Genomic DNA, 23,665 nt, shown 5'->3' with positions numbered 1-23,665 from the left:
GTGATGTTTATATTTCCAATGCTCTTTATCTAGTTATTACTTGAACCAATAAAATTTGCACATCACTGCAATGAAAGCGTCAGTTCATGAAACACAATAGACATAAGTGTCCACTACGACAGACATAAGTGGCGTCGACAGAATGATGATAATCTGTTCAGGCATCCTCTTCGCTCCTTATAGAAGTGCATTTCCTTTTCAATGATCTCAAAACTCCACTTCACCTCTTGCATTAAGCTCTTCTTAGTTTTGTTAACTGACCTGCAATGAAAGTTCATAAACTGCACCGTAAGATCGTGATCGAGGCGTCTGTTTTCTGACGAAATAACGTCCAACCCGCTTCTCTGAAGCAATGCGTTGATCCGTAAGCTTCCTGCATACCTTTGCTTCCAAATCCTCGATCTCTTTGGTGAATCTCGACCGTGTAGTGTTATAGAGCAGTTTTTTCTTCAGTGTGGACGTCTCGGAGTCCATGTACTTTTTCAATTCTTCCTCAGCGCGTTTCCATTCGTCGTTCTAGTGCATTGTGAAAGTATTCTCTTCGTTCCCTCCAGGTTCCTCGATATATTTCCTTCTGCTTGTCTTCCGAGCTTCGCGCTGAACAGCAACCCTGTCTCCTACCTTTGCTGCAAAAGTTACGACCTCAGCTGCCGGGGGGTTACCTCCTCTCGTGGTGGATTTGCCACGGAGCCCCGTCAGCCGATGCTGGTTCCTCTCGGCCCTGGTCGGAGTGGTCTTTGGGCTGTCGGCGGAGCTCAAGGAAATCCCAAAGAACTGACTTTTCTTCTTCTTCTTCCTTTTCTTCTCCTCGTAGAAACAGGCCTCTTTGCATAATCGTCTGAGGTTGCTTTCTAACTCGTTTAGGAGGTTCTCCTTCAATCGTCGCACCACATTGCGTTGAAAGTTTCCGAACTTCAAAATGTTGTCTGATGTTTTGTTTTCATTTGAGAGCAGGAAGTGTTGAAGCTCTTCCTCCTGTTTATATTGAAGCTCGATGCATCTCCATGCTAATGCGGCTTCCAATCTGCCAACTTCCTGCAGAAAAACCGAGAACTCGCCGTCCTTCAAAGTTGCAACGTCCACCCACGGAGAACTCAGCACCACTGTGCAGGAGTACTGGTACTGGCTGCGTCCAACATGCTAAACACTGCAGTTGGGTGGTCGGCAAAAGTTTACCCATATGTTCTAACTGATTTAGTAGTAGTACAAAGACTCAGAAATATCTCAGGGCTTGCTGGGTGTAAAGAAAGATTAAACCAGGTTTATATATATATAAAGTTTATTATAATCTGAACACAAAGATGTCCGTTAGCACACGAGTCTTTACCTGTATCCCTTACGTGCTTTTACCTGCACCACCTCTAGACTCGAAGAAAAAAGGAGGGGAACAGGGAACATCCAATTCATTCATCGCAGTGAGGCGCCAATGGGGAGTATGGGGACCTAATTTTTTTTACGGCCTGGTCGCAGCGGGTTCCCCTGAAAGAGAGAGTAGATTGTCTGGAAACCCAACGCCACACTACCCTGGCGGGGTGCCGCAGGTTGATAGGGGAAGGAAACCTCTCGCAGCAAGCGGAGCGGGTCCTCTCACTCTAAAGTGGAGTTTTTCTCTCTCGCCAATAAGCGGAGTGGGGTATCTCTCAATCGAAAGTGGAGTGGGTTCTCTTGCCAAAGGCAGAGTTCAAGCTCTCTCGCTGGAAAGCGAAGTGCGGCTTCTCTCGGGTGCTTGGCCTCTCGCAAGAGCGGAGTGCAACTTCCTTCCTTAGGATGCTTGGACTCTCGCAAGAACGGAGTGATCCTTCTTCCAGGTCCGTTGGTAAGAGAGATCTTATCGTGAGCCGACCTGAAAGCCAACTGAACTCCGTTTTTTTTTTTTTTTTTTTTTTTTTATTTTTTTTTTTTACCAAAAGCGGTCGGGGGGTCATCACATGTGGGGAACCTGCTTCTTGTTTCTTGATTCATTTACAGGTGTCGATTATTTATTTGAATTACAACAATAAAATTTAACAATCAACAATAACCATTCCTCTGCATCTGTCGCAAGAGGTTACATTTTCAACTGTTCCCCAAAAATTTCCCAATACATAAACATTAAAGGGGACAATACTGGACAACACAGGGTACCCTAAGGTACCAGAGTGTCGGCGAGGTGGGCAATCACTCGCCGACGCGTCGCACGATCCGGCGCATCCCGGATTTCTTGAAGTCCTGTTAAAAGCTGGATAAGGCCTGGAAGGATGTCTGGCTGCGCTAGTTGATTGAGGAGATTCAGCAGGGACGCGTGATCTACAGTCGGAGGCTCAGCTTGGCGTGGTGGCGGTCGAGGCGCTGGTGGGCGTTTGTCTCTTCTCTGCGGTGGTGGCCGCTGGTTGGTCGAGCTGGCTAAAGTTCTAGGACGATAGTCACGGGCTGGTGTCGTCACCGGAACGTCTGGTCGAATTGGCCGGGGTGTAATCTGGCGTTTGGGGTCCGATGGGGCCCGTCTTTCGTTCTTGATTTTCTTAAATAGGGAGCAACCCCTATAACTGGCATAATGAGCAAGGCCGCAATTCGCGCATCTTGGAGGTATCTCTGGGGCCTTATTTGGGCAGTCTGCATACTTATGTGGCCCCGTGCATTTCACGCAACGAGGCGTCGCAAAACAGTGGCGTTGCCCATGCCCTATCCGTTGGCAAGCATGGCATTGTAGTATCAATTTGGAGTGGTATTTTTCGACTGTGATATCGAATATACCCATCTGCTTAAAGGTAAGAATCTGACGAGATGTCTGGTTGTTAGGTAGGACGACCATCACGAGGGGCAACGGGCGTCTGGACGGACGGGAACTCTGGTCCGCTACATTACTGCTGCTCTTCCGACTGCGGTCTAGTACATTCAAACGGCTAACACTATGGATAGTGAGTCCATATTCGTGCGCCAAAAATGCTTGTATTGCAGCGGGAGTGGCGTCCATCGGAATGTTGCGGATTACAACCTTAAGTTTTGCTGCAGCTGATGAGCCATATGCAAATCCAATTTCGTTTTTCTTAAGATATTCACAAATAGTTGTGAAATCGGGCTGAGTGGTAGTAGTTATTCGGCAATTCCCTCGGGTGTAACGGAAGCGACACCTTTTGCCGACTAGCTTACTAATGGTTACTGCTGCCTCGGGGCAGGTCATTTTATAGATGGTTATGCAGGGAGGCCTGCGTGTCCGCTCAGGAGTAACGGGTTGCTGGGTCACTAAAGTGGCGTCATCGTCGAACTCGCTGTCGGTAGCTGAATCCTCTGCTTCTGCTGGCTCTGGTTCAGGTCTCTCTTCTCGGGCGCGTTTCTGCTGTCTCCCCTTATGCATCTCTGGGGGGGACAGCGACGGACGATGCCCTTCTTTCTACCAAGGCGAAGAATGAAGTTCGAAGTGCTTCCACTTCGGCATCTCGGGGAGGAGTGAAAGTGAACTCCGGGCCTCGCTGCGCTGGCTTTATACTCGCTGTGGCGCATGAGTGGTGAAAATTTTAACTACAAGTACGCGTTGCTAACTCATTTTTTTACATATAGCAAACTTCGTACTGAGAAACATCCAAGAAGTAACATTAAGAAAACACTAGTGGGAAAATCACTAGTTGCACGTGTCAATATAAACTAAAGCTGTGTGCATTCAGACAATACAATTGATATTGAGCCTCGCGGGACTCTTCAACAAATTGAACAGTATAAATGACAATAAATGATAACATTTACCGAATACAGTGACCACGCGGGGTCGAAGCTAATAAACGTAGAGGTGGATCCGTTAGATTTTACAGAATACAGCGACCACGCAGGGTCAAATAATACGTAGAGGTAGATCCGTTAACACATTTAAACTAAAAGCGTACGCTTCGCAGGGACTTTTAGCATGCACTATTTATCCAAACCTTCTTAACAAAATATAATATTGCGACCGCGCAGGGTTTTCTCTTTCATGCGCTTCAGGGCGGAGAATCTTTTAGTTTCTATGGCCGAATTAACTGTTGCCATTGTATACTTCCACTCGACTAGAACGTAGTCCCTGATTAACTTTTCCCCTGGTCGAATGTACGGTTCCTCCTCTGTGAGCTGTGAGGGCGTTGTTTCCTCAACTTCTAGCTTGATTTCTTCAAAGTGATCTAGTTCAGTTTCGACATCTTTGTCAGATCCCCTCTTCATTTCACTACCGAAAGTCAAAACTCCAGTATAACCCTTGTCGCCTTCTTTGGAATCGCGGACTGTGACTTTATGTTCCTTAGGTTCCGAACCCTTTCCTTTGGCCAATTCTTGGCCTATCGCCAGCGATGCCTCCGATGTTACCTTTGCTGGTTCGGCAACGGTGCTGCTGCTGAATGTATAACCTCGCCTACCCGTTCACTTGCTGCCGTATTCAACCTCTTTTGCTGCTTTGTTAGTGAATAAAGGCCGAATCACACGGAACTGTATTAGCAGTTAGTTGGCGTTGAACTGACCGGAAGTGATGGCTGCCTGACTGGTTTTGAGGAACAAGTCATGTTCTAATTGCAACTGGTTTTCCTCGACTGGATTCTGTGGAACAGCCAATAAGAGCGAAGTTTGGCCTAGTAAAGATAAGCTGTGAGTTGGCCGACGGAAAGTTTTTTGTATGTGTTTTCCGAGTGTTGGCTTGTTTCTTTCGCTTCAGTTCGTTAGGTATTAAATTTAAGCAAAGCGATGAGATTTATACGTGGCAAAAATCCTTATTATAACAAGTGCATTGAATGTACGATATATTTAGTTGAAAAAATATATTTTTGATGAATGAATGCCTCGAATCTCGTGTATGAATATGCATACTCGAATCCCTTAAAACGCTTTTTCAGTACGCATTGATTACCATATTTTCTTTCGAGCCAATTTTTAGTCCACACTTTTCTATTTTAATTTTCAGTATTTCTCCTACAACATTCTTCAAATTGCTCGTCCATCTTTTTAGATCGACTGGTCTGCGCAATGTCTGTGGGAACAACAGTATATCGACAAGTACGGTAACAAGTATCGTGTGAGGGGAAAACTAGCAGATGGGTAGCCAGTCCGTCCAGGGTATTCCTACAGGATGTCCAGTTCCGTTTGATTAAGGATTTAGTTGACGCTGGACTGGCTATCCATCTGATCTGCTAGTTATCGCCTCACACGATACTTGTTACCGTACTTGTCGGAATACTTTGAAGGAGACAGGTCCAAATAGCGGGTGAATATTACCATTTTCTTAATTTTGTAAAAGTCCTGTTTCTTTTTGAGCAGCCCTTGTATCTTGGGTCGCTTCGTCCATTAATGCTGTTCGAGAGAGTGTTGTGAGACCTGTAGTATGTTGTGGGTTTTTAAAAAAACTGAGTCGAAACTCGAAATAGTTTCCGATCGACTCACAAGATATCCAAATTTGATGGATTAGTAAAACATTTGACAAAGTGGTTATTTATAATGGAGTTGGCTGCACTACAAGCACAAATACTGAAAGTACTATCATTATGTATTCAAAACCGAAACCCTTAGGTTCTTAGAGCAAAATAAGAACTTGCCAGTGGCGTGCATACAATGAAAGCTACCGAAGTATTGCTTCGGAATGCAATAACGTAACAATATACGGGGTGGGGAAAGATAAACTGAACCCAACCAAGTAATGAACATATGAACTGCAAGGCTATTTTATTGTATATTTTTATACAATTAGATCACAGACAGAAGTCTATTCACATGCATTTCTCCGTATCTACAGATACTGCTGGAAATGTTGACCACCATGGGCCAAGCATAGGGTGGCCCGATGGATTTCAATTCAATTCAATTCAATTTTCCTTTATTAAAGGGCGAGGTTCAGCCTGCTGCACGTTCAGTGCGACTTGCTGTAACTCGTTCCGTTGAATGTCGGCGATGGCGTTGCGTATGTTCTCTTTCAGTGCGTCAATAGTTCGTGGATTGTTGTGGTACACCTTGGCCTTCAGGTTGCCCCACAAATAAAAATCGCGACTGGATAGATCAGGTGAGCGTGGAGGCCATAGATCCTTTGAGACTGTTCTGTCAGATGTGAAAACAGAATGCACTTCTTCCAAGGAGGTGTGTGCTGTTGCGCCGTCCTGCTGGAAATACGCGAAACGTCGTTCATGAGGCGTCAATTCATGTGCGAAGAGCTCAAAGATGTCGGCAATGTAACGCGCTGAGTTCACTGTGTCCTCGAAGAAAATTGGTCCAATGATGCTCGTTGCCGACACAACGCACCACACTCCAATATTTGCATCATGCAGCGGTAGCTCGAATACTTGTCGTGGATTGTCGACAGACCAATACCGCGTATTTTGCGAATTAACGTATCCACTGAGGTGAAGCCATGCCTCGTCCGTCATGAAGTAGAGGTTTGGATCTAGAAAGCCACTTTCGATTTCCTGCAGTAGCCATGTGCAGTACTGTACACGTCTAGCATGGTATGCAGGCTTTAACTGTTGCAAAGACATGATCTTGTATGGTTTCAGCTAAAGGTCCTTCAGGATACGCCGGCATGTTGTTCGCGACACTCCCGCCTGCTGTGACAGCCGCCTCGTGGACTTAGTGGGGCTCTGCAACATCCGCTAGCGAATATCTTCCTTCTTTGCCTCGGTCCTTTTCAAACGCGGATATTCATGCTTCTTATCAACCACGGATCCTGTTGCCCCAAACGTCTTTATGAGTTCGTGTATGGATGATTTGGCGGGTGGTGTCCTGTTGAATTCGGCACGGAATTTTTCTTGTACTCCTTTCACTGGTCTGCCCTGCGAGTAATATTCCTTTACGATGAATATTCTGTCCTCCTTCGTCAGCTTCATTTTTGTGTCTACACTGGTGATTAGCTAGACCTCGATTGTTGCCTTCACACGTGTAGGTTTACCTCTCCCCGCGTCCTTCCCTCTCTCCGTTCACGATCAAGGTCAGATCAATGTCAATGTGCGTCGTTCACAGAACACTACGCTGAAAAAGAAATATTATTATTATTATTGCGTGTTGGTACATCGAATATCTTCTCCCATGTCAGGTTCGGTTTATCTTGGCCCACCCAGTATTATGTAATTATAATCACACGATTATTCAATAATATCTAGATAAAACTGTTCCATTTCTTCGCTACACATAGAACAAATACCAGCCCCTGCAGTCCTGCACTGAGGTTGAGCCGAAGCGATCTTCCTCTCGCATCAGTTCAGCAGTGGCAGACAGTTGCGCGCGCACCTCAAGGTCACGGGCTGTGTGCGTGTATTTCTGTTACAAACGAAGGACAGGGAGTTAGTAAAGTCAATAGTCGAGCACGGACTGTCTGTTAACCATCTACGATCGTCTGTAGCTATAGCTGCTTTGGGAGAAAATAGAATAGAAACTTCGCTTGATGACCAGCTTAAAAATGAAATATCTCTACACAATCAAAAGGCAAGGCGGAACAGAGACATCCTTAAAAGGCTTGTCAATGCAGTGTGTTTTCTGGGAAAACAAGAGTTGGCCTTTCGAGGACATGATGAAACAGCAAATTCTATTAATCAAAGCAATTACGTGGAATTGTTGAAGTACACTGCAGAGTATGATCCTCTTTTAGGTCTAATTATTTCAATATCTATTCTTTTAATTTAAACTATTACCAGCTGTGATTTTTATCAAGGCAAGCCTGTCCCTTGATTTACTATTGTTTACTTAAAAATTATATATTCAGTGCTTCGGCTATGCAAGTGCTCACCGCACGCCACTGGAACTTACCATCATTAGAACATTGAAAGCAATAATTGATTCACCGTGTATAATGACTGTAGTTCTGAAGTTACAAGAATGATTTTTACATTTACATGACATTTTAGCATTTTTTTTAAATCTTTGGTACACAAGACTTAGGTTTATTTCCAGGTATATTCGTATTAAATGCAGATACATGACCTTCAGATGAATATCGTATTTTTTTCTCAGTTATGTGAAAAGTGAACTTTAATGTAAGCGATAGCAGGCTACTAGTTAAAATTTCTCACATGCACAAAGAAAGTCCAAAACATATTGTTACCTCATTCAACAACCTTGCGTATCAAATCGAAATTTTACCAATATCAACAGTTGAATGTGAAATCGTGTCCAGTAATATGAATCTAACCTGAACTGATCAGAGAAATCATCTAGAAGTTGCAACACTTTCAAACTTTCTTTTTCTTTCAATAAATGGACCTCCAATCCATTGCTTCCATGCTGAAAAATCTGCAAGAAAATGGATCAAGTCTAAGCATCACATAACCCTTGGCAAAGCAACTGGAGATGTCATATACAGGAATAGTCCCATTCATCTAGTCTATTCAGCTGATTTTTTTTCTTGTACTCTGATAAAATTATGTCATTTTCAATAAATTTACGCAAGCATAAAATGGGGAAAATATAAATTCTGCTTGTAGTGATGGATTCATACAATTTCTTTCGTGACAATTGTGGAAGTATTTAATTTGGGAAAATTCCATTTGAAAAATTCGGAAGAGCAGACGTAAGCAGATTTATACCTTATCTTTCAATCGACTAATTCTTAGAAAAGTGTAACTCCCCCCCCCCCCCGACACACACACACACAGAAAGGAGCATTAGCCTCCAGCCCGATTTCCTGAAAGTAAATTTCATCTGATTCCATTGTTTCACACTCATTTTAAAAACATTTAATTTAATTTGAAAGATTACCAAGAGCAAATATCAATACGAGTACAATAGGTTTCCAGTGATTTAAATTCTTTCATAAATGAAAATAATGTTTGTAAACAATACAAACTTTTTGTGTTGAGTTATTAGAAAATAGGTTTCTTCAACAGCAGCACCTTGTATCTGTCAAATTCTTTCAGGGGGGCCTCCCCGATGGAATCGTTGCCTTGTAATCAAGGGGTCCCGGGTTTCATACCCGGTGAAGGCACAAAGTGGTTCGAACTGATCGGATCCCACTTTAAACTGTAGGTCCAGTTGCCTTACTGTGCATAAAGTGGACTTAAAACACCAAATGAATCAATCAATCAATCAATCTTTCAGGGGATACAAGGGGTACAACTTGGATCTGCTGTTTAGGGGGTACTGTTGTATCACCAAAATTTAGGGGGGTATAATGTATCCCTGTACGCCCCTTCCTGCGCTAGTGTGCATACACACTAGAATTAATCTCCTTTACGAGAATTTAAACTGAAAGTTTAGGTAAGTACAAATTTCCCATTTCTAAGGTAAAAGCTGACGTTACAAGCAACCCCGTACCCAGGATTTTTTTGAAAGAGGGGCCAGATGCATGTTTATATAGGTATAGTGCAGGGAGATATATGTATACACACACACACACACACACACACACACACACACACACACACACATCCACATCCACACATAAACACACACAGAGAGAGAGAGAGAGAGAGAGAGAGAGAGAAAGAAAGGCAGGGAGTGGGGGTGGTAGGAACACAAACTCCTACCAAAAAATGCCAAGACTCTAACAGAAAGCTTGCTGGAAACAAGTTTGCGTGATGGCCTTGTCTGCTACTGCCCTCCTTCACTTTCTTATCTATACAGGAGCAATGAAGAGTTTCCAACTCGGTTCTGAGTTGGTAGGAAAAGGGAAGTACATTTCATTTGAGCCCTTCTGTACCCATTGAATTGAGGCTGGGTTAGCTCCAGAGCTGCTTTATGTGGGACTAGGCCAGAAAATTCCGACCTTAGATCACTCAATTCTGGAATCGAACCCGGGTGTCCCGATTAGCAGTCAGCCGCACTATCGACTAGAGCACCGCGGTTCTAATGTTCCAAGGTAACATACAACTTTTGCGTAGTCCCGGAAATTTGAATTTTGAATTTGATTTTAAAATTTTGGGTGCGTCAGCACTAAGGCTATTTTGCACCCGTCACATTATATGGGGTCCAGCCCCTTATTGTTACACATAACAACTCTAACGTTGCATAACTAAAATCATAAAATATTGAAATCTTCTGACTTTCGTTAAAAGCTGAGGCTGTAAAGGAGCACTCAGCACAAATAAGGACAAAACACAGGACAACACAAACATAATTATACTGGCTATAAGGCCAGTCGCCAGAGCCTCGTTAATCTGCAGTCCAGGGTGTACTACGTGGAAGTGAGGTTGACTATTGGGTGCACTATGTGGAAGGAGCACCCCTTATACCCCGCATACTCCCGGAAAAACTGCCTCCTGAAATGAAATCACAAATTAGCAACTGAGTGAGCACCCCCCCCAAAAAAAACAACGGAAAAGGCTTAATTCGCACAGTGGGTAAGACATTTTAAGTGTGAAGGCAATTCATGAGAAGAAGCAAATATATTAAAGTGCCTTGAAATAATCAATGTATGGAACTCACCCAGGATAATGAAGAGACACGATGTAGAATTCACATTCAATCTATATATGTTGCTCAGTTTCAATGAGTCAAGTGGCGGCGATTGGGCTCCAAAATCAGGGGGACGATTTGCACAAATTGGGGGGCAAGGATAGTTTACTTTCCATTCGCAGATTAGGTTTAGCATAGAGTGTGGGCAGAAGTGGCAAAATGTGAGGGACATCTGCCACCCACGCTCCCCCCCTAATCGCCGCCACTGTTGATATTTATATGAATTTAGTAACAGAATTTGGTATTATATGAAGATTTAGTAATTGTTATTATTTGATTTGCAGTTTGCATATTGTACTTGTTCTGTATACTCATTTCATGTGGCTGACTTTTTTAATGTTATATCCCATGTGTACAACATTTTGATTCTATGGACAGAAATAAAATTAATTATGATCTCTATTTTCTTGACAGCAACTTCAGGCTTGTCAGAAGAGCAGAAGCAGATCCAGAAAGTTGCTTTGGATTTTGCCATGAGTGAAATGGCACCAAACATGGCAGAGTGGGATCAAAAGGTGCATATATCAGTTAATTATGAATAAGATACACCTTTATTACAAAAATCTGTAAACCTTCTTTATCTAAAAGATCATATAATCTAGATAACCATAACTGCCTCAATAAAGCAGAGTAAAGAATCTTGGAATGATTTACATAACAAAATTGTTGTCAGTAAAGTATATGGATAGCTTTTATCTATCAACTCATACTTTTTACATATAGCAGCATTTCCAAAATGTTCAATAAAAATACAAAATCACACAACATCAAAGTGAGTAATACCCAATTAAAGACAAACACACATAAATTTATTATTATGATGAATAAATATAAGTGTCAATTCAAAAGTGATTTGTGCATGAAACAAGAAATAGTATGCATTGTCAAACACAGCTCAGTCTGTACAGGTAGACACGATCTCCTTGCTCTTATCGCAAAAGTTTTCCCTTATTGTTAGCTTTTTCCAGCGGTATCACTGCAACTCCAGAAAAAAAAACAACTCAAGGCATGCTGGATGTAAATTTTATTAGCCCAATAATGATTCCATTCTATTCTTTAAAAATACACTACACACCATTCCAGTGGTGATGATTAAGGGGGGAGCACAGTTGCTCCCCCCACTTTTTGTCACTTTTGCTCCCGCACTATGCTAAATCTTATCTTATGAGGGAAAGTAAACTGTCTTTGCCCCCCCCCAGTTTTGGCACCTTGCCCCCCCCCCAAGTTTTGGAACCCAATCACCACCACTGTACCATTCAAATACGTTAGCACACTCTTGTACTTAAGTTCACTGTATCTTGACACCATTATACTTTCTGCTGCTATGTACCATTCACTTGATGACAACTCGACTCCTCATTCGATAAAAGGAGGACAGAGAGCATCCATCTATTCTTTTTTATGAGGTGCCGGAGAAGGTAAGGTTTTAATCTTATTTAGAGCATATTTTTTTATGGAGTCCACACAAGCCATATTTGCTGAGGATTGATTTCATACTGGTTTAATTCAGGGGGAAATTGAGAAGCCCAATGGTACAGGGTCAATGAAGTTAGTAATAAGTTGTGTTTTATGCAGCGTATATTGATACACTGGTATGTTGAATTATATCTTCTGCAAATATGCTGTGTAAAGAAAAACTGACAGAGTACTAATTGAGGCGAGTGTACAATCAATCAGAAGTCGAATATTGGATGAGTTCCGAAGGTAACAACTCATGGTGGAGATCAGGCAGACAGGTGAGAACAGGGACGTCGGAACTTATTTTGGAGGGGTGGGGGGAGTTCTTAAATCCACCAACATTTTTTCTAAATCTCTTTTCATATATATATATATATATGATGTGTTTGTGTGTGTCTTGTGTAGTAGTTATGCTGTCTGATGTGTTTGTGTTCGTCTTGTGTAGTAATTGTGCTGTCTAATATGTTTGTGTTTCTCTTGTGTAGTAGTTCCTCCATTCATATTGGGGGTTAGGCGTAGAGCTGACAACTCTGCACTGTAAAAAGCCATGTCAAGAATCAGCAATATAAGGCCATGGATGTTCCCAAGGTAAAATATTCCGGAGGTAAAATAGTTCGGATCTCCGGGTGGGGACTACTTTGGGAGGTCCCTGGACTAAGGATAAGATCTTCATTAGGAATAAGGATATTAAATTAGGCACCTGGAATGTTCTGAGCCTTTACCGGCCTGGGGCATTTCAGTGTACAGTTAATGAGATAGTGAAGTATAAATTAGATGTAGTAGCTGTCCAGGAAGTTAGGTGGCCAGGAGAAGGGAATTGTAAAACTAAAAATTATACTTTTTTCTACGGTGGTACTGAAAATCATAATTTTGGAACAGGCTTTTTCATAAATAATAGAATTATCTCGGCTCTTAAAACAGTAGAATTTATTAATGATAGGATATCATATGCAGTTTTACAGGGTAGGTGGTGTAAAATTATTTTAATAAACATACATGCACCAACGGAAGATAAAGATGATAATAATAAAGATGATTTTTATACAGAGTTAGAACAGGTCTTTGATAAATTTTCTCAGTATGATATGAAAATTCTGTTAGGTGACTGTAATGCACAGATTGGCAAAGAAGAGACATTTAAACCCACGATTGGTAAAGAAAGTCTTCATGAATTAAGTAATGATAATGGTATAAGATTGATTACTTTTGCAACCTCAAAGAATTTAATTGTGAAAAGTACCACTTTTAAACATAAAGATATCCATAAATATACCTGGTCTTCTCCAGATGGTAAAACTCATAATCAGATAGATCATATTCTCATTGATAAGAGAAGGCATACTAGTATAATTGACGTTCGTACACATAGAGGTGCTGACTGTGCCAGTGACCATTATTTAGTAATTGCTAAATTAAGAGAAAGACTCTCAGTGATAAATCATAAGCAACAAAATCTAAAAGTTCTAAAATTTGATACAGGAAAGTTTGTTGATGAAAGAATTAAGAAAGATTACCAAATTAAACTGTCAAATAGATTTGATGTTTTGCAGGATTTAAATGATGATGAAAATATAAATGAAACAGACGTAAATAAGAATTGGGAGCACATACGTAATGCAATAGAATCAGCAGCTAAAGAAAGTATAGGATACCATAAACCAAGAAAAAGTAAGCCGTGGTTTGATAATGAATGTCATAATCTAATAGAAATAAGAAATCAGGCTAGACTTAGATGGTTAAATAACTCGGATGATACAAATCTAAGCAATTATAATAGAATAAAGCGAGAAGTTAACCGCACGTTTAGAAGTAAAAAAAGAGATTACTTGAAAAGCAAAATTGACGAAATTGAAACAAACAGCAAAAATAAAAATATCATAGATTTATATAAAGGTGTAAATGAGTTTAGAAAGGGGTGGCAACCTAAAGTAAACTTGATAAAAGATAAAGACGGTGATTTTCTAGCTGACCCATGCGATATTCTAAATAGATGGAAGAACTACTTTAATGACCTTTTAAATGTCCATGTAGGAGATAAATCAGAAGTAAATGAAGTCCACACAGCAGAACCTTTAGTTCCAGAACCTAACTTGACGGAAGTTAAAGATGCTATTAAAATGCTAAAGAATAACAAAGCACCTGGCATTGATTTAATACCAGCTGAGTTAATTAAATATGGTGGAAATTCATTAATATGTCAAATTCATAAATTAATTTGTTTAATATGGAATAAAGAAGAAATCCCTCAACAGTGGAAAGAATCCATAATTGTTCCTGTGTTTAAAAAAGGTGATAAAATGAACTGCAATAATTACCGTGGAATTTCTCTACTCTCAACAACATACAAAATATTGTCTAACATTATTTTAACAAGACTAACCCCATATGCTAATGAAATTATAGGTGATTATCAATGTGGATTTAAACGTAACAGATCAACTACAGATCAAATTTTTCACATCAGACAGACACTTGAAAAAAAGTGGGAATATAATCAAAATGTCCATCAGCTATTCATTGATTTCAAAAAAGCATATGATTCGGTCAAAAGAGATAAATTATATAATATATTAGTAGAGTTTGGAATACCTAAGAAGCTTGTTAGTATGATAAAAATATGCACCAGTGAAACAGAAAGTAAAATTCGTGTGGGTAATAATATGTCTGACAAATTTACAATTCATGATGGGTTAAAACAAGGAGATGCATTATCTCCATTGCTCTTTAATTTTGCCTTAGAATATGCTGTAAGGAAGGTAAAAGAAACTAAAGAAGGACTAAAATTAAATGGTGTGACTCAGTTGTTAGCATATGCAGATGATGTAGACTTACTGGGGGATGATGTGAATACAATTAAGAATAATGCTAAAATATTTTTCAAAACTGCTAAAGAGATAGGTTTGGAAGTTAACAAAGAGAAAACTAAATATATGCTTACAGGCCGAAACCAAGTGTTAGGTAATAATCAAAATCTAATTATTGATAACAACTCGTTTGAACCAGTTTCCAAATTCAAATACTTAGGAGTAATATTAACAAATGAAAATTATATTAAAGAGGAAATAAAAAGTAGGCTTAATTCAGGAAATGCATGTTACTTCTCTCTTCATAAACTTTTGTCTTCTCGTTTAATATCTAAGAAACTAAAAGTTAAAATATACAAAACAGTAATTTTGCCTGTAGTATTATATGGGTGTGAAACTTGGTCCCTTACATTGAAAGAGGAACATAAATTGAGAGTATTTGAAAATAAAATCCTTAGGAAAATCTTTGGACCTAAAAGGGATGAGGAGACAGGTGAGTGGAGAAGGTTACATAATTTAGAACTACATAATTTGTACTCATGTCCAGATATTATTAGAATAATTAAATCAAGAAGACTTAGGTGGGCAGGACATGTGGCACGAATGGGAGAGGAAAGAGGAGTTTACAGGATTCTTGTTGGGAAACCAGATGGTAAGAGACCTGTAGGAAGGCCAAGACGAAGATGGAGGGACAACGTTGAGATGGACCTAAAGGAAATCGGTAGGGATGGAAAAGAGTATATAGAACTTGCTCAAGATAGGAACAGATGGAAGGCCTGTGTTGCTGCAGCCATGAACCTTCGGGTTTAAGAAGGCTAGAGAGTTAGTTAGTTAGTTTATATATATATATATATATATATATATATATATATATATATTATTTTTTATATATTCATGTAATTTATATTACATTTTAGATTAAATTAGAGATGCTGCTCCCATTGTTCTCTCCACTCTATGCACCATTCTTAACAAAAAGTACCACTTCAATTCCATCTGTATGCAGCAGCTTGAACATGACAGAAATATTACGTTTTTCTTATTTAAATAAATACTTTTAATCTTGACAACATTATAAATATTCCCTATGGATTTTGTACCCCTCAAAGCTTATCATCTGGCTAACATTTGCAGAAAATGTACTGTAGCAGCAAACTGAATATACACATTAATGTTAATGTGGACATATTTTATGAAATTGTTTACAGTTTCCAAAATTAAAATTAAAACAAAATGATTTATATTTATTTACTTATTTATTTTGTAGGAAATATTTCCAGTTGAAACTTTAAAAAGAGCTGCTCAACTAGGATTTGGTGCTATTTATGCAAAAGAAAAATACGGAGGAACAGGATTAGGGAGATTGGAATCATCATTTATATTTGAAGCACTGTCTCAGGGATGTGTTTCCACAACTGCCTATCTGAGTATTCACAAGTAAGTCTTTACATCATTATAATGTTTCTTTACAATCTTGAAAATTAAGGAAATAAAGAAGGAAAGAAATAGAAAACACTGTCCAGAAAAAATAGAACCAACATTAGTTCACCCTGGACTGCATTTTGCACACTACTGAGGTTCAGACATCGGGACTCATAGTCAGTATAATCCTCTGTAGAACTCATATTGTGCTGTCTCTACATGTTTGTGATTGTCCTTTCATCCATCTTATCTTGTGACCATTGATCCACATTTAAATGATTATCCAAAAGTGTCAGAAAAGTTAAGTAAAATAAAGCAAATCAAAGATTGTATATATTTTCAGGTATCATTGATGGTAGGTGGCACCATCCAACCATAAATATCTGCTATCTTCCACCAATCACGGAGGATGGAAGAAAATATACCTCAGTAACACATAAAGACACATTGTGATTTGGCACACACAAGAGATGTAGAAATTTTATTGAAAAATGCAGGCTTAACTAGGACTCAAACCTGGGTCTCTACAGCATATCCTGGCATTCCTCTACCAACTGAGCTACAAAACCATCCCTGACTTCACCTTATTTTTGACTCTGGCTCTTTTACCTGCGTGGAATATTATAAAATTACACATTGTTTGCAAATATGATATCATAATATATTTTGAAACTATCAAAGAAGAATTTATGCAAGAAATGTTCTTCTGACAATGGAAACAAGATTATTCCAGGCAAACTTACTATTTCACATAATAGATGGCAGTGCAGTGAAAGAGCAAGGTTTCATTTTGTGTTAATTTCTACAGGAGATAAGGTAATGTCATAATATTTTGCCTTACACGGAAATAAGTTTCCAAACATGGTTAATTACTTGCAGTCTTGAAATGTGTGTTTATTATGACCAAATTTGCCACTCACCTCACAACTTGCCATATTGTGAGGCTACCCAAGTAACTACCACTGTAGGGCCAATGTCAGTTTTCACGTGGGAAAGGTTGGCTTTACGTTGGTTGGCAAATTGACGTTGGTCTTACGTTGGGCCAACGGTGGTTGCCAACATTTGCCCAACCATTGAAACGTGAATCAAAATCAGTTTTAAACACAACTTTTTAATGCCAAGACAACTTTCAGGAGAATGCTGAAAATTCTAGAGTGTACAATAAGTGATATGTAACAGTGTCTCTTTTCGAATATTTCAGTCACAGCACATACTGGAAATATAATATATTTTTAATGAAAGTATAAGCCATTTTTAACTTGCAGTTACTCACCAGTCTTTTGTCAGCCGCCATGGATAAAACATGTGTTGGATATTGCTTACTGTTTGTCTCTCTTGCTGTAGTAGAACAAGAACATTCTTACAGGTATTTTTGTGAAGGTGGTTAAGCAATGTTATGTGCACACTAAATTCCATGGAAGGTGGAGAACTAAGTGAACTCTAGAAGGTTTTTGTGCTACCACTTGATGGTATGGTGCCTTAAAAACAATGATACCATGTGTCTGAGAAAGTGTTGTGTATTTTTTTATTTTCATAAATAACTTGAAGTATTCTTTACATTTGTAATCACAATAAATTATGTATATTTCAGAAAACAAACCTATCCATTCTTTAGTTTTCAGTACTTTGGGCCAACGCAGTAAAACCATACGTTGAGCCAACGTAGTAAAACCATACATTGGGTCAACGTAGTAAAACCATACGTTGGCCCAACATAAAAACCACACGTTGACCCAACGTTGGAACCACAGCCAAAATTACCGTTGGCCAATGGTACGTTTTTGCGTTGGGCCAACCATTGGCCAACCATTTTCAGTAAGGTTGGCCCAACATTGTGCCAACCACTTTTGGTTACTTGAGTAATCAGGGGTGCCAGATTTAGCTCATAAATTACTTGCAAATTTAAAAAATGGCCCATGATAAAGCCTATATGGTTAAAAAGTATTAATTCTATGTAGAAATTGGCAATTACCTTTGGTGTACTCTATTAACATTCCTCTATGTTACTTTGAAAAGAAAATTTTTAAAATGTAAAATATTCTGATTTAGAAGCAGGCCTCTTTGCATTTCACGACTCAATATTGTCTTTTTATTCCCAAATGTATTGAAATCTTTATTCTTGGGTCAATAGATTACATGAGTATCATACAAACATCATCATAGAGAAACTGTGCCATTGAAGCTCAGATATCAGAAAATGCAATAAATAAAGTGACAACTAAACATAGCAAGAAGCCCAAATTTCATGCAGTTTATTGATGTAGATAACCTACATCTTTTGTCCAAAATTTATAAAACTGTATTTACAAGTACACCAGGTGACCATCAATATGCCCTGGAAACCCCTGATCTTCCGACTTATTTATTGTCTATCTAAAATATAGCAAAAGGCACGACGTTTTCATCTAAAGAAAGATAGATATAGATATAGATATGTTAATGCATTAGAGTTAAGGGGAAAATAATACACATGCATGCAGTCTTATAGTTAAAACATTTTAATTCTCCATTCACAGTATGTGTGCATGGATGATTGATAAATATGGGAATGCAGAGCAAAGGAAGAAATGGATTCCCCAATTAGCATCAATGGAAGCTTTTGCTTCATACTGTTTAACAGAGCCAGGAAGTGGATCAGATGCAGCATCATTATCAACTTCTGCAAAACTTGATGGAGATTTTTATGTGTTGAATGGATCAAAGGTAAATATTTGTGTTAAAATTAAGGGTTTGTTATGTAGTAAAGAACAATTTATATTAAAACAAAAAGCAAACTCGCATCATATACTGAGTGTGGTGCTTGAAAAATTTTCCAGTTATGGGATCCTAGGAACTGTTCTTCATAGCATTGGTATACTCTATAAAGTACATATATATCGTGCGTACTGAAAGTCGTGATCAACATGTTACAAGAAGGAAGTAAACTGTACAAAAAAGAATCTAATATATGCCTGTTAAAGTACATACCTTTATTAGTCTTCAACATAACCACCATCTAAATCGACACATTTTTGCCAACGTTCTGGAAGTTTGAAAATTCCTCTGTTGTAGAACTCCGTTCAGGCACGTCTGAGTATTGTCCTAACGGCAAGTTCCACTTCCTTGTTGGTGTCATATCTGTTTTCCCACATGTGTTCTTTCAGAAAAGAAAACAAGTGAAAGTCAGAAGGAGCCAGATCTGGACTGTAGGGAGGATGTCGAAGGAGTTTCCACCCAAATCTGGCAACTTCATCCCTCGTTAGCTGTGCTGTGTGAGGCTTGGCATTGTCGTGTTGGAGGATAACACTACCCCTGTCAGGACGTTTTTCACGAATAGCACGACGAAGTTTTCTCAAAGTGAGCACATAGTGAGCAGCATTGATTGTTTCCCCTGGAGTGAGAAAGTCCACGAGAAGAACACCCTCCGAATCCCAGAAGACAGTTCCCATTACTTTGCCAGCTGATGACATTGTCCTCGGTTTCTTCTTTCTTGGTGATGTTTGATGTTGCCACTCCAGGCTTTGATGCTTACTCTCAGGCTCGTAGAGGTGGAAAATGGTTTCGTCTCCAGTAACCAAACACTTCAAGAAACCCTCGCCTCCATCCTCTGCTCGGTACCGTGCCAAAAGTTCCGTGCAAACATCTTTTCTGTTTCGTTTTTGTGCCGCATTCAAATCCCTTGGCACCCATCTGCAACACACTTTCCGATAACCCAGTACACCAATCATCTCTTGGATAGCACTGTGCCCTACTCCAACAATGTGTGAAAGTTCCCTAACCGAAACACGCCTGTTCCCCTGAATGATTTCCTGGACGCAAGCCACGTTCCTGTTGTTCGAGGCAGTTCTCGGGCGGCCTGTGCGAGGGAGATTACTGATGTCTGTGTTTCCACCTCTAAAATGTTTTATCCATCGCCTGATGCTACTGGCAGCCATACACTGATCACCATACACTTCCTGCAATCGGCGGTGGATATCTGATGCCGATGCACCTTCCTTCAACAGAAATTCAATTACTGCACGCTACTCGCTAATGCGCATACGTACTGCGCCGATCACCCCACTGTCAAGTGTATGTTGTCACAATAGATGGTTCTAACTGTCTTATACAGCGCATCGCTACGTGAACATTTACGTCTGAAATAAAAAGTTGATCACGACTTTCAGTACGCACCAAGTATATATATATATATATGCAGTGGCGGATTACCAAATAGGCCCACTAGGCATGTGCCTAGGGGCGGCAAATTTTTTTTTCAGAATATCAAGAATAATAAAAAGTGTCTTACGTACACAGTGACAATTTAGACCTATGAAACCAATGTTTCAAATCAACGGTTAGCAACAGTTTCGCTTCATACGAAAGAAACCTTCATGTATCGGATTTGTGTGTTATCAAGAAATGTTTCGTCTGCTCTGCCTCCTTCAGGCGCCAATCAATTTGTTTTTAACCCTTGCTGTGGCTTTTATCGCTTACAATAACAATGCAAGCTGACCAACCTTTGTTGGTTTGTTTTTGTAATGCATACCCCTCGATCTTCCACTAAGCGTTTGTTAATGGCCAGGCAGGAAAGAAGACTGATTGTTTGAAACTCGCATCTGTAATGCCAGTCTTAAAAAAAATAACACATAAACACTGCTGATAAGTGAGTGAGTGAGTGCAGCTTTCGCGTGGACCGCAACTAGATCTTGTCTTACTGTATTCTCTGGCTTGTGCATTCAGTTTGTTGCTAGTGCGTTTGCGATTTGGTGGGTTCTTTTTTTTTATGCAGCAGGCAGCATGAAGCGAACAAAGTTATGTAAGGTGGCTTATCATAAACTTGCAAACGAAAAGCGTGAAAGAGAAGCAACCTTACAGAGAAAGCTTGGTACAGTGAGATTACTTTCGTAACATCTCTGGCTGTTTTGCATTGGCAGCTTTGGAGCGAGTCATAAGTCCCGGAGCAGCCAATCAACAAACGAGCCGCTAGCGTCATCTCTACCCAGCACCTATCGCTATCCCTGTTACTCGCGCTCTGGACTGTTGGTAGGCTCACTAACTGGACTTGCGCGGTCAGCTGGAGTTGTTATGAAAAGAATCTGACTCTACAGTGGACACGTTTTTTAGGCGAAAGGAACAAGTGATTTCTGAAAGCAGTTTAAAAATTGAGTGAACTCTGTGAAACGAAAAATGTCGAAAATATTGTGGGTTTAGTGGAGGTGCTGAAAAGGAAATGATGTCCTGTGTTCAAATCTAAAAATGCCAAGCTTCCCTGCACAACACGTCTTCCAAATATCTATATTTGACCAATGTTTCCAGGGTCGAGGGGCAACCCAGGTAAGGTGAAGTGAACATTATATATATATATATATATATATATATATATATATATATATATATATATATACCACGTGAGGCACCTGAAAGTACCACCTGAAATAGCGAAGAAACCAGAAACAGTAGCGATGTGAGGTTTGCGGGAAACAATAATATCAAATGGGGCTCGTAAATCGGAGGTATGGGGTGGGTCGAAAAATATCGACAAATGGGGCATCTGGAGCAAAGTCATATTTTTTTAAATGGAACGATATACAATAACATGCATAATATAAAAGAGCACACGCAGGAGTATACTCAGGAGTAGATAAGAAAGCTAGAGCAAAGGAAGGAGTAAGTGTAATATTAAAAGAAGAATGTAGGAAGGAAATAGTAAATTTGTAACCAATTAGATCAAGAATATTAAGAGTAGATATGGAAATGGAGGAGAAGATATCACTCATCTGTCTATCTTCAGTAGCTTTAAAAATATACACAAGAATCTTAGAAAGAAGGCTAAGAGATGAAGTAGAGGAGGAGTTAAAAGAAGAACAAGCAGCCTTCGGAAGAGGAAGACAAACACAAGATCACATTTAGCCAGCTCCCTTGCTGATCTCGGCAAACATTCTTGCCAGAAGAGGATGGCAGAAGTATCCCTCGGCTATCAGAACAACTCCATACATTTATGCATGTATGTATCAAGGTGGATTGATTTAAATCAGGTTGATTTAATTGCGACTTAAATCAAGATTTAAATCAGGTAATTTTTAAAAACAAAAAAAAGAATTACTGATTTAAAATCACTTTAAAGAAATAATTTATAGAATAATGTACATAAGGATTTTGTAGATATCATAATCCCTTTTGGTGAAAGTACATTAATCTCCTAATCATATATTGGTGTTTGTTAGGCTCTAAGAAAGAGAAAGAAAAGAAACAAAATATATGTACTGATGGGGTAAAGCTCATACAAAAGGATATATAATGTGTAAACTCTAAACACACTTAAAATTCTCCTGATTTAAAATCCAATAATTTTTATAGGCAAAAATAGCAGACATTTTGTGTAAAATAATATAAAAAATACTAATCATGTTAAAATGTAAATAGTGTTATTATCATTAAACTGTAAATAATAGAAAATGCCAAAATTCAGCTACAAAGACTATAAAAATAATTTAAGTTACAATTATATTACATCCAGAATGTTTTATTTTCACTGGAAGAAAAATTATTGAAATTATTATAGTTACATTAACACACTCAACAAAAATTTCCTTAGTAGGTTCAAATATACAGTATCAGAAACAGGAAAATGTATATTTACATATGTTTTTAATTTGCTTTAATCAAACTGTTCAAATATTTTACAGGGTTGTTTACCAGAATATATATATATATATATACAGGGTGTCATTTTAATGACGCCCACGGACTACAGATTCGTGTAGAGGACATCAAAACAAACAACTTTTCTCAGTAACATTTTTCACGTTGGTGCGTCAATTCGACGCTACAGCCGTTCAATAAAGACCGTTTTGCCGCCTGGATGCTGGCAACCCAACACAACATTTGATCGTATCTGTGACGTCATTTCCTGAGGCGAAACAGCGCACGGTAGGGTTGCAAGGAACACACAAATTTTGTGAAAAATTACGAACTACCAACCACATTATTAGCTGTAAAACGAAGCGAGAACGCGTCCAGTAGTCCGAACATCATAGCCTACCAGCCAGAAGATCAGCAGTCATCTCAGGGGAAGGGGGAAGTGAACCAACGATATGAGAAATGGTAAAAACGTATTGAAATTGAACTGTCAATATTGGATCTTTTCTCAGCCTGCATGTCAAATATCAACAACAATAACTTTTATTGTACTTACAACTTACATGTGGCTGTTTAAGCCCCGCTACATGTCAATTATATTTGCAAATCTCGTTGCAAGGTTGATATCTACAGGTTTGTGTCCAGATTAGGGTGACCAGACGTCCTCTTTTATCCGGACATGTCCTCCTTTTTAGGTGTCTGTCCGGCGTCCGGGCGGATTATTTAGAAATCGGTAAATGTCCTCCTTTTTTGGAAAGAGTATAGCATTGACCATAGAAAATGTGCTGCATACAGAATGCTTCATTTGGTGCGCGTTAATTCGAGGTATGATTCGAGCAATGCTCACCTAGCATCTGGGAGCTCAATACGATCACTTTCCCGACTGAGTGATTAGTAGGGCGCGTATTTATGGCACTAAAAACCTCTGAAATAGGCAGTCAAATAGGCCAAAATGATGAAAATAGGCACAAAAAGCACCATAAACCAGTGATGTGCGTTGACGTCGACCCTTGGGGTAG

At 39.4% G+C, this 23,665-nt stretch overlaps 1 protein-coding gene across 2 annotated transcripts in view; it reads left to right on the top strand.

Annotated features, from left to right (window-relative positions):
* Positions 1 to 23,665, top strand: part of LOC145987121 (isobutyryl-CoA dehydrogenase, mitochondrial-like) — a 229,035-nt gene that overhangs the window by 109,008 nt on the left and 96,362 nt on the right. For both annotated transcript variants that reach the window (XM_083121609.1, XM_083121610.1), the window contains exons 2-4: positions 10,777 to 10,877; positions 15,892 to 16,061; positions 18,563 to 18,749. In XM_083121609.1, coding sequence (XP_082977735.1) covers positions 10,777 to 10,877; positions 15,892 to 16,061; positions 18,563 to 18,749 — 458 coding nt within the window. The remainder of the gene's footprint in view (positions 1 to 10,776; positions 10,878 to 15,891; positions 16,062 to 18,562; positions 18,750 to 23,665) is intronic.

The sequence above is a fragment of the Lepisma saccharinum genome, chromosome 4 (assembly GCF_977018435.1).
Source record: "Lepisma saccharinum chromosome 4, izLepSacc3.1, whole genome shotgun sequence".
Taxonomy (NCBI): domain Eukaryota; kingdom Metazoa; phylum Arthropoda; class Insecta; order Zygentoma; family Lepismatidae; genus Lepisma; species Lepisma saccharinum.
Note: the sequence above shows the minus strand (reverse complement) of the source record. Positions and strands in the feature narration are given on the sequence as shown.